The sequence below is a fragment of the Triticum dicoccoides genome, chromosome 3B (genome assembly GCF_002162155.2).
Source record: "Triticum dicoccoides isolate Atlit2015 ecotype Zavitan chromosome 3B, WEW_v2.0, whole genome shotgun sequence".
Lineage (NCBI taxonomy): Eukaryota > Viridiplantae > Streptophyta > Magnoliopsida > Poales > Poaceae > Triticum > Triticum dicoccoides.
Genome location: NC_041385.1, coordinates 63,547,716 through 63,560,102, shown reverse-complemented (window position 1 = coordinate 63,560,102; position 12,387 = coordinate 63,547,716). Strand labels below are relative to the sequence as shown.

The 12,387-nt window shown below is 40.3% G+C and overlaps 1 protein-coding gene across 1 annotated transcript; it reads left to right on the top strand.

The window, feature by feature from the left end:
• Positions 1-10,622: 10,622 nt before the first annotated feature.
• LOC119279281 lies at positions 10,623-11,576 on the top strand. Its single transcript, XM_037560576.1, has 3 exons — positions 10,623-10,745; positions 10,833-10,903; positions 10,989-11,576. The coding sequence occupies exons 1-3, from the start codon at positions 10,623-10,625 to the stop codon at positions 11,401-11,403; spliced, it is 609 nt and encodes a 202-aa protein (XP_037416473.1). The 3' UTR covers positions 11,404-11,576.
• Positions 11,577-12,387: the final 811 nt, after the last annotated feature.

The following is a 12,387-nucleotide window of genomic DNA, read 5'->3' as shown; positions in this document are numbered from 1 at the left end:
ATGCCCATCAATTGATGTCAACATGAGGAGTAGGGATTGCCATGCAATGGATGCACTAGAGCTACAAATGAATGCTCAACAAAAGAAAACTAGTGGGTGTGCATCCAACTTGCTTGCTCACGAAGACCTAGGGCATTTGAGGAAGCCCATCGTAGGAATATACAAGACAATTTCTATAATGAAAAATTCTCACTAGTATGAAAAAGACAACTTATGAGACTCACTATATGAAAAACATGGTGCTACTTTGAAACACAATATATGAGACTCACCACATGAAGAACAAGGTGCTACTTTGAAGCACAAGTGTGGAAAAGAGATAGTAACATTGCCTTATTTATTTATTTATTTTCTTTTTTTTTCTTTTTTTTCTTTTTCTTTTTTTTTCCTTTTTTTGGGCCTTTCCTTTTTTTTCTTTTGGCCTTTCTTCCTTTTTTTGGGCAATGCTCTAATAATTATGATCATCACACTTCTATTGATTACAACATAAGGATTACAACTTGAAACTAGAACAAGATATGACTCTATATGAATGCCTCCAGCGGTGTATCGGGATGGTGCAATGAATCAAGAGTGACATGTATGAAAAATAGTGCATGGTGGCTTTGCCACAAATACGATGTCAACTACATGATCATGCAATGGCAATATGACAAAAGTAAAGTATGTCATGATGATGATGAACGGAACGGTGGAAAGTTGCATGGCAGTATATCTCGGAATGGCTATGGAAATGCCAGGAAGATGTAAGGAGGTTTATGTGTGATAGAGCGTATTGTATCACGGGGTTTGGATGCACCGGCGAAGTTTGCACCAACTCTCAAGGTTAGAAAGGGCAATGCACGGTACCGAAGAGGCTAGCAAAGGTGGAAAGGTAAAAGTGTGTATAATTCATGGACTCAACATTAGTCAAAAGAACTCATATACTTATTGCGAAAATTTAGAAGTCATCAAAAACCAAGTACTACGCGCATGCTCCTAGGGGGATAGATTGGTAGGAAAATACCATCGCTCGTCCCCGACGGCCACTCATAAGGATGCACAAGCCAGGTACACTTCATGTTTCAAATTTGTTACACAACTTTAACCATACGTGCATGCTACGGGACTTGCTAACTTCAACACAAGAATTCTTTGAATTCATAATCACCCAACTAGCATGACTTTAATATTACTACCTCCATATCTCAAAACAATTATCAAGTATCAAATTGATCATAGCATCCAATTCACTTCCTATGATAGTTTTTATTATACCCAACTTGGATGCTTATCATTCTAGGACCAACTTTATGACCATAGAAAATACCATGCTGTTCTAAAAGACTCTCGAAATAATATAAGTGAAGCATGAGAGACTAGCAATTTCTTCAAAATTAAGACACCATTGTGTTCTAAAAGATACAAGTGAAGCACTAGAGCAAAATCTATCAAGCTCAAAAGATATAAGTGAAGCACATAGAGTATTCTAGCAAATTCTAATCAAATAGGCTTCTCCCAAAAGGTGTGTACAGCAAGGATGATTGTGGTAAACTAAAAGGCAAAGACTAATATAATACACGACGCTCCAAGCAAAACACATATCATGTAGCGAATAAAAATATAGCTCCAAGTAAAGTTACCAATGAACGAAGACGAAAGAGGGGATGCCTTCCCGGGGCATCCCCAAGCTTAGGCTTTTGGCTATTCTTGAATATCTTGGGGTGCCATGGGCATCCCCAAGCTTAGGCTCTTGCCACCCTTTGTTCCATAGTCCATAAAAGCTTTACCCAAAACTTGAAAACTTCACAACACAAAACTCAACAGGAAATCTTATAAGCTCCGTTAGTGAAAGAAAACAAAACCACCACATAAGGTACTGCAATGAACTCATTATTTATTTAATTTGGTGTTAAACCTACTGTATTCCAACTTCTTTATGGTTTATAAACTAATTTACTAGCCATATATGCATTGAAATAAGCAAACAACACATGAAAAACAGAATCTGTCAAAAACAGAACAGTCTATAGCAATCTGTAACTAACGCAAACTTCTGGAAATCTAAAAATCCTAAAAAAAATAGAAGTCCTGGACAATTTGTTTATTGAACAGCAGCAAAAATAATCAACGCAAAAGCACGTTCCTGTGATTTAGCAAAATTATATTCGTGCGCGCAAAGTTTCTGTTTTTCGGCAGAATCAAATCAACTATCATCGTAGGTTATCCTATAGGTTCTACTTGCCACAAACACTAATTAAAAGATAAAAACACATCTAAACAGAAGGTAGATTCAAGATTTATTACTAAACAGGAGCGAAAACAAAAAACATAAAGAAAATTGGGTTGCCTACCAACTAGCGCTATCGTTTAACGCCCCTAGCAAGGCATAAAAGCAAAGATAGATCTAACTAGTGCCATCTTTGGCACTAAATTCATAAGTAGCACACATGATAGATTCATAAGGTAATTTTACTTTCTTTCTTGGAAAGTGCTCCATGTCTTTCTTTAAGGGAGATTGGAACCTAATGTTCCCTTCCTTCATATCAATAATCGCACCAATCGTTCTAAGGAAGGGTCTACCAAGAATAATAGGGCAAGAAAGATTGCAATCTATATCAAGAACGATAAAATCTACGGGCACAAAATTTCTATTTGCAACAATAAGAACATCATTGATCCTTCCCATTGGCTTTTTAATGGTGGAATCCGCAAGGTGCAAATTTAAAGAGCAATCATCAAGATCATGGAAACCTAGAATATCACATAAAGTTTTCGGAATTGTGGAAACAGTAGCACCCAAATCACACAAAGCAAAACACTCATAATCTTTAATTCTAATCTTTATAGTAGGTTCCCACTCATCATTAAGTTTTCTAGGTATAGAAACTTCCAAATTAAGTTTTTCATCATAAGATTGCATCAAGGCATCAATAATATGTTTGGTAAGAGCTTTATTTTGACTATAAGCGTGAGGAGAATTAACAACGGATTGCAACAAGGAAATAAAACTTTTTAAAGAGCAATTATCATAATCAAATTCCTTGAAGTCCGAGATAGAAGGTTCAATATTATTAGTAGTTGAGGATTCCCCGATCTCACTTTTACCAAATTTAGCATCAAGATCTAAAGATTCTGAATTCTTGGGACGCCTTCTAGGCAAAGTTGATTCATCATCAGTCCCATAATCATCAAAATTCATATTGCAAAACATAGATCTAATAGGAAATGCATCAATAACTTTAAGATCCTCATCATTATTTTCACGGAAACTAGAAGAACACGCTTTTATAAAGCTATCTCTTTTAGCACGCAATCTAGCGGTTCTTTCCTTACACTCATCAATGGAAATTCTCATTACTTTGAGAGACTCATTGATATCATGCTTAGGAGGAGAAGATCTAAGTTTAAGAGAATCAACATCAAGCGAAAGTCTATCAACGTTCCTAGCCAAATCATCAACTTTGAGCAATTTTTCTTCAAGCAAAGCATTAAAATTCTTTTGAGAAATCATAAATTATTTCACACTATTCTCAAAATCAGAGGGCATCTTATTAAAATTACCATAAGAATTATTGTAGGAATTTCCATAATTATTAGAGGAATTACTAGGGAACAGTCTAGCATTAAAGTTTCCTCTATAAGCATTGTTTAAAAAACTATTCCTACCAACAAAATTCACATCCATAGATTCATTATTATTCTCAATCAAAGAAGACAAAGGGATATCATTGGGATCAAGAGGAGTATTTTTATTAGCAAACATATTCATAAGTTCATCCATCTTTCCACTCAAAACATTGATTTCTTCTATAGCATGCACTTTTTTACTAGAAGATCTTTCGGTGTGCCATTGAGAATAATTAGCCATAATATTATCAAATAATTTTGTAGCATCTCCTAACGTAATTTCCATAAACGTGCCTCCCGCTGCCGAATCTAAGAGATTTCTAGAAGCAAAGTTCAAACCGGCATAAATTTTTTGTATGATCATCCATAAATTCAAACCATGAGTAGGGCAATTGCGAAGCATCAATTTCATTCTTTCCCAATATTGGGCAACATGCTCATGATCAAGTTGTTTAAAATTCATAATATCGTTCCTAAGAGTGATGATCTTAGCTGGAGGAAAATACTTAGAGATAAAAGCATCTTTGCACTTGTCCCAAGAATCAATACTATTTTTAGGAAAATATGAAAACCAAACTTTAGCACGATCTCTAAGTGAAAACGGAAATAACTTCAACTTGACAATATTGTTATTCGTATCTTTCTTCTTTTGCATATCACACAAATCAACAAAATTGTTGAGATGAGTAGCGGCATCTTCACTAGGAAGGCCGGCAAATTGATCTTTCATAACAAGATTCAGCAAAGTGGTATTGATTTCACAAGACTCAACATCATTAAGAGGAGCAATCGGAGTACTAAGGAAATTATTATTATTGGTATTCGAGAAATCACACAATTTGGTATTATCTTGCGCCATGGCAACAAGTAATCCAACACACAAGCAAACAAAAAACGGCAAGCGAAAAAGAGAGGAGGAGTTTGGGAAAGAGAGAGCGAATAAAATGGCAAGGGTGAAGTGGGGGTGAGAAAAACGAGAGGAACATCTTCATAAGTTCATCCATCTTTCCACTCAAAACATTGATTTCTTCTATAGCATGCACTTTTTTACTAGAAGATCTTTCGGTGTGCTATTGAGAATAATTAGCCATAATATTATCAAATAATTTTGTTGCATCTCCTAACGTAATTTCCATAAACGTGCCTCCCGCGGCCGAATCTAAGAGATTTCTAGAAGCAAAGTTCAAACCGGCATAAATTTTTTGTATGATCATCCATAAATTCAAACCATGAGTAGGGCAATTGCGAAGCATCAATTTCATTCTTTCCCAATATTGGGCAACATGCTCATGATCAAGTTGTTTAAAATTCATAATATCGTTCCTAAGAGTGATGATCTTAGCTGGAGGAAAATACTTAGAGATAAAAGCATCTTTGCACTTGTCCCAAGAATCAATACTATTTTTTAGGAAAATATGAAAACCAAACTTTAGCACGATCTCTAAGTGAAAACGGAAATAACTTCAATTTGACAATATTGTTATCCGTATCTTTCTTCTTTTGCATATCACACAAATCAACAAAATTGTTGAGATGAGTAGCGGCATCTTCACTAGGAAGGCCGGCAAATTGATCTTTCATAACAAGATTCAGCAAAGTGGTATTGATTTCACAAGACTCAACATCATTAAGAGGAGCAATCGGAGTACTAAGGAAATTATTATTATTGGTATTCGAGAAATCACACAATTTGGTATTATCTTGCGCCATGGCAACAAGTAATCCAACACACAAGCAAACAAAAACGGCAAGCGAAAAAGAGAGGAGGAGTTTGGGAAAGAGAGAGCGAATAAAATGGCAAGGGTGAAGTGGGGGTGAGAAAAACGAGAGGCAAATGGCAAATAATGTAAATGCGAGGAAGATGGGTTTGTGATGGGTAGTTGGTATGTCTTGACTTGAACGAAGACCTCCCCGGAAACGGTGCCAGAAATCCTTCTTGCTACGTCTTGAGCTTGCGTTGATTTTCCTCAAAGAGGAGAGGGTGATGCAGCAAGTGTAGCGTAAGTATTTCCCTCAGTTTTGAGAACCAAGGTATCAATCTAGTAGGAGGCTCCTCAAAAGTCCCACGCACCTAGACAAACAAACTGAGAACTCACAACCAACGCAATAAAGGGGTTGTCAATCCCTTCACGACCACTTGTGAAAGTGAGATCTAATAAAGATGGTATGATAAGATAAATATATTTTTGGTATTTTATAATATAGATGCAAAAAGTAAAGATGCAAATAAAAGTAGATTGAAAGCAAATATGATAAGAGATAGACCCGGGGACAATAGGTTTCACTAGTGGCTTCTCTCAAGATAGCATAAGTATTACGGTGGGTGAACAAATTACTGTCGAGCAATTGATAGAAAAGCGAATAATTATGAGATTATCTAGGCATGATCATGTATATATGCATCACGTCCATAACAAGTAGACCGCTCCTGCCTGCATCTACTACTATTACTCCACACATCGACCGACTCCTGCCTGCATCTAGAGTATTAAGTTCATAAGAACAGAGTAACGCATTAAGCAAGATGACATGATGTAGAGGGATAAACTCAAGCAATATGATATAAACCCCATCTTATTATCCTCGATGGCAACAATACAATACGTGCCTTGCAACCCTTTCTGTCACTGGGTAAAGACACCACAAGATTGAACCCAAAGCTAAGCACTTCTCCCATGGCAAGAAAGATCAATCTAGTAGGCCAAACCGAACTGATAATTCGAAGAGACTTGCAAAGATAACTCAATCATACATAAAAGAATTCAGAGAAGATTCAAATATTATTCATAGATAAACTTGATCATAAACCCATAATTCATCGGATCTCGACAAACACACCACAAAAAGAGTTTACATCGAATAGATCTCCACAAGAGAGGGGGAGAACATTGTATTGAGATCCAAAAAGAGAGAAGAAGCCATCTAGCTAATAACTATGGACCCGTAGGTCTATGGTAAACTACTCACAACTCATCGGAGGGGCAAGGATGTTGATGTAGAAACCCTCCATGGTCGATTCCCCCTCCGGCAGAGTGTCGGCGAAGGCTCCAAGATGAGATCTCGCGGATACAGAAGGTTACGGCGGTGGAAATTGTGTTTCGTGGTGCCCCTGGATGTTTTCGGGGTACGTAGGTATATATAGGAGGAAGAAGTACGTTGGTGGCCGCCCGAGGGGCCCACGAGACAGGGGGCGTGCCCTACAGGGGGGGCGGCCTCCTATCTCATGGGGGCCTCGGGTGCTTCTTGACTTGCACTCCAAGCTCTCCGGATCACGTTTGTTCCAAAAATCACACTCCCGAAGGTTTCATTCCGTTTGGACTCCGTTTGATGTTCCTTTTCTTCGAAATACTGAAATAGGCAAAAATACATCAATATGGGATGGGCCTCCGGTTAGTAGGTTAGTCCCAAAAATGATATAAATGTGTAAAATAAAGCCCATAAACATCCAAAAAGGGGTAATGTAATAGCATGAAACAATAAAAAATTATAGATACATTGGAGACGTATCAGGGCCCGACACGTGCTGACAAAAGTTGGGTGCATTCCGTGAATGTGCTTAGGTACTTCATGTGGAAGGCATCGGTTTCGGTATGTACGGAAGGGATTCCTCCGATGCATGTCTCTTCTTCGCATCCGTCAAAACGGGCTCAGTATTTTTTCACGGGCTACAATGACAGTGGCAAGCATGCATGCCAAAATTTGTCGTGTTTCAACACTGTATGCATTTTCTAGGATTTTTCGGACCGAAAATCCTAAAATATTGCATGGACGTGACGTAACGTGCGTTCGGTGTCAGATTTCGTTCATTTTGGCATGGGGTATCGGGGTGGGGCCCCACACGCGCCGGCAAAAGTTGGGTGCATTCCGTGAATGTGCTCAGGTACTTCATGTGGAAGGCTTGAGTTTCGGTATGGACGGAATGGATCCTTCGATGCATGTCACTTCTCCACGTCCGTTAAATGGGCTCGGTTTTTTTTGCACGGGCTACAATGATCGTGGCAAGCATGCATGCCAAAATTTGTCGCGTTTCGACACTGTATGTTGTTCGGTGCCACGACGCGCTTTCACTGGGCGACGCACACCGGTTGGACCAGGCGACGCAGTTCGACGCCACACGTCACGGCGGCGTACGTGGGTGACGTCACGTGCATGTATGGCCCCACCGATGCGCGTTGCGTACGCGTACGTTGCCCTAGCCCGTCAGTCTATGTTTTAAAAACCCGGCCGTGTACACCGCGGGAGGGACTACTTCGCCAGGCCGCGCGTGTACGACACGGGGGAGGGGGGAGGGGGGAATGACGATCCTGCCCTTTTTCATGATTTTGGATGAAGCGGTGTGGGACGATCTCAACCGTTAAAGTGTTTATGGGATGTTGTACCGAAGAAGAAGCGGTAAAATATCGAAAATCCATAGGAGCGCTCGTCCTCGCCTGCTCATGTTATCGTTGCGCGCTCGTTCGCGTTGGGATGGGAGACTGGGCTCGTATTGAATGTTGTATATGCTGCAGCAAGCAACGCCCTAGACATTAAGAATTCTGGTGCGGACCCAAAGCACAGTATGTCCGTTCACTCACGACGTGAAAACAAACGTTTACAAATCTGTACTCACGGCCCATCAGACGGCATACGTTCTGAACTTTAATATTGCTAGAAGGTGTGACTCCCAAAACGATAAAACTTAGAAGGTGTTGGGTTCAATTCTTGAGAGTGGCAATCTGGCAATTCTTTTATTTATTTTGTTTTTCACGAATAACAAAGAACAGTTTGTTTAATTGATACTCCCACTGATTCAAAATAAATGTCGTAGTTTTGAACTAAGCTTAGTTCAAAACTAGGACACTTATTATGGATTGAAGAGAGTATTGGATATGGATTATCATTGGAGAACAACATATTATTAATTTACCGTACATAGCTTAGAAAGTACTTCCTCTGTAAACTAATATGAGAGCGTTTAGATCACTACTTTTGTATTCTATACACTTTTATATTAGTTTACGGAGGGAGTACATATTTTATGATGTAAATCCCATCTTTGCTTAAAAAAGGTATTAATCCACATAATTTTTTTTGATCCACTTTGCTTTGACTGAAAAAACTTGCCACACAAGTGCTACTACCGTATGAAACTCATGTTGCAATGGAAAAGTCCTAGTCTGCTCCTGAGCTCAAATGAGCTCGGGTGAACAGTAAAATTAAAAAAATGTTAAGGACTTCAAAAAATTCTAAATATTTATTTTTGCAAAAAAACTTTGATAATTGTTTTGAGTGTCTGAATTTTTTCATCATGAAATAATATTTGTGAAAGTCTTGAAAAAAATCAGCACTTAAAAATGTTTTCAAAAATAATATTTTTGGAGTATGGATTTTGTTTTTTTTTGTTTGCCATGACTTCCAGGAATGTGATTTTATGATATGTTTTTTGCAATTGCACAAAACACTTGTCAAAGTTTGCCACCAAAAAATTCTGAATATTTTTATTATTTCCTTATTTTACTACTTATAAGGGAGCATTTGAACTCGGGTGTAGAAACTTTGCATCCCCTATTTTTTACATGTGCTAAAGCGAGTCAGTGCCAAAATCAGCCAAGATCCTAATTTTTTACTCCCTCCGTCCCAAAATATAAGAACGTTTTTAACACTAGCATAGTGTCAAAAACATTCTTATATTTTGGGACAGAGGGAGTATCTTTTTATTTTGTAGATTTGAAAATTTAAAAAGAGATAGAGGACGTGAACCATAAACTGGATCCACGTTCTGTTTGCACCTTTGTGTTTTGCTGCATTGCCAGGTGATAGCTACCATGTTTTTTCCTTTCATAAATTAGGTCCCTGTTTCAAGTTGCTCTACATTGTTATGACCTGGAGGAAGAGCTTTCCGTTGTAGCCGTCCATCTACCAATTTTTTCGCTTCAACCTTTTGCGTTCCAAATGACCTGGGCGAAAAGCTGGAATCCACCCACGACGCATATCTTTTTGCGGTCATCAACGATCCTGTACCAATCGAAATTATCAGGTCCAGCCGTCAAGGCAATGACTAACTTCACCCGCAAAAAAAAAAAAGGCAATGACTAACTCCGTTGCCCCGTCATGCAGGGCCAATCCTGTACGTGCACCATTTCCCTAGCGTGTACGCTCCAGCATTTTCATGCGCCATAAATACCGCTCCCGTCCAGACGTTGTCCGATTGGCCCGTATAACAGGAGCAGGCGAGCTCGTTCGCCATGTTAGGAAATATTAGAAGAAGTTAGCAAGTAGCGTCAGTTTTAGGCTACAATAGTAGTTAGGATTTCCTAAACTAACTTCCTGTAAGTTAGCGTTGCCCAAACGCTATCGATGCCTAAGGGACATCGTGCCCGTTAAAAGAGACGCGATCATTGTAACAGACGCTTGTACATGTCTGTTGGGGACATATAAATACTCAACATCAATGAAAACACACTTTTCACTTCAATCTGTTTTTTTCTTCTCACGTTATCAGCACGCATGCTCTGAAACAGAGCGAATAGGCACAGGAGAAGTACAGAGAAAAGAGGTGAGAAAAGACGGCAACTTTGCGAACTAGCATTTGCCTTTGCAAGGCTTGTCGCAAGGGGTGAATAGCTCCCATGCGACGTCGTTGGTGTGAACTGTCTCTCATGCGACGTCGTTGGCTGTAATAGCTTGCATGCGACATCTTCGTTGGAAAAAATAGCTCCCATGCGACACACCATTTACGCGGCTAGTTGGCTGTCCATTAGGCTGAGATTTGGTTAGGACACGGGGGGTTATGTGCTCTGACTGGTGGGGTCCACCTATGGCCACGTAGTCAAGAGTCAACCGTCCACGACTCGACCGGCGACTGTGTGACCGTGCTCGACTCGCCCGTGCTGGACTGGGCGAGCGGCGCCGCCGTAAGCAACTTCTCCAGCAGTGGTTTCTTCTCCGCGGTGGTGGAGCGCATTTCTCGGCAGCGGCAGAGCTATTGCGAGGTGAGCCCGAAACCCTAGTCCCACTCCCCGATCTGTGGCCTCATGCTGCCCTCTGTTTCTTGGGGGTTTTCTTGGCGATTTAGAATCGGGCTCCATTGGATCCGGGGGTTGTTTCTTCTCCGCGGCCCGGTGGTGGAGCGCCTATCCCTGCAGCGGCTATTGCGAGTGAGTATTTTCCAAACACTACTCCCATTCCACTGAATTTTGAATAAATCTGTGGCCTCATGCTGCCCCTGTTGCTTGATTGGATAGGAGATGGAGCGAGGGCTAGATGAGATGGAGCGAGGAGACGGGCTGCCCCGAGGAGACAGTGCTTCAAATCGGTAATGGCACCCTCTTTTCTTGGCGATTTAGAATCGAACTCGATTTGGTAGTGACTGCCGACGCTGCCTGCCATTGACAAAACAGGGGAGGTTCAGGTTCTGCCACCACATTCGCAATTATAGTGGAATTTTTTCCCTGTAAAGCCAAGCTCAGTGATGGCAGTGTCCAAGACATTGATAGAGATACCACCGTGAGGTTGGATGTCGATTTTGCAGATGTTGATCCCCAGGAATTGGAGATCATGAAGGAGAAGGCCGTGGGCAATTTGGTGGAGAGAATTGGGGAGAGTATTGTTTGGGGTCCAGAACAAGAGGTATCTCTGCAACGTTTCGATAACTATAATGGTGAATATGTGAGAATTGAAGATGGAGAATCCATGGTTGCTGAAATTGATCAGCAAGGAGGATGGGCAAGCAAACAAGTAACATTTTATGCAGAGCTAATTGATCTGCAAACTCATTCCAGAGTTGGTTATGTGCCATCAAAGATGGCTGCATAGATGGAAGATGATGAGTGGGCTTCACAAAAGAAGATGTTGGCATTGTTGACTGAACCGACTATAGTAGCTGAAGATACTGGGATTGATGCAGATGGAGAGGAGGGAACCCATGGTGCTAGGAAGATTGTTGTTGACTGGAATGTAGTAGAGTTGAATGAAAAAACAGATTTGGTCATTACACCAATATCTGACATTGATATGGCCGAAATGTTTGGCATTCATGTTGATGACAAAGATAAGGAGAAGGATGACAGTTCTTTGCCAGCTGAAGGTAACACAGGCCCTAGAAATGCAAATGAGGATGAAGAACACCTGATGAGAGAGGCTGCAGATGATGTGGATGATGCAGATGATAATGAGCTGGTTTGTTTGTATGACAAAGAGAACCCAGTTATTGAGGTGGGAAAGTTGTGGCCAAGCATGAAGGAGTTTAGGATGTCTTTCAGGACCTATGCAGTGAAAAAAGAGTTTGATGCCAAGACTATGTGGACTGATCGAAAGAAATTTTATGCTCGGTGCAAAGGTTATGATGGTGGTGGCAATCCTTGCAAATGGTACTTGTCTGCCAGACTACAACCTGATGGAAGTACAGTAAGGGTAAATCAAATACCACACCAGCATACATGTATGACCACTTCACAGAGAGTTTCAAAGATGACATCACAGCTTTGGGTTACAGAGAAGATTACTCCTATTTTAGCCAAGACTCCAAACACTACTGCAAAGAGGCTTAAAGTTGACTTGGAGAAGTTGTACCCCATCCAGCTGCAATATACCACAGTGTGGAAAGCAAAACAAAGGGCCATGAAATCATTGTATGGTGACTGGGCAAATACATTTAGGATGTTGTATAGTTTTAAAGCAGAGGTGGAGAAGAGGTCACCTGGGAGTGTAGTGGAGATAGATACAGAGGTAACAGAGGATGGCAAGGTTTTATTCAACAAGTTTTTTATGTGTTTGAAGCCTTGCATAGATGGATTCAAA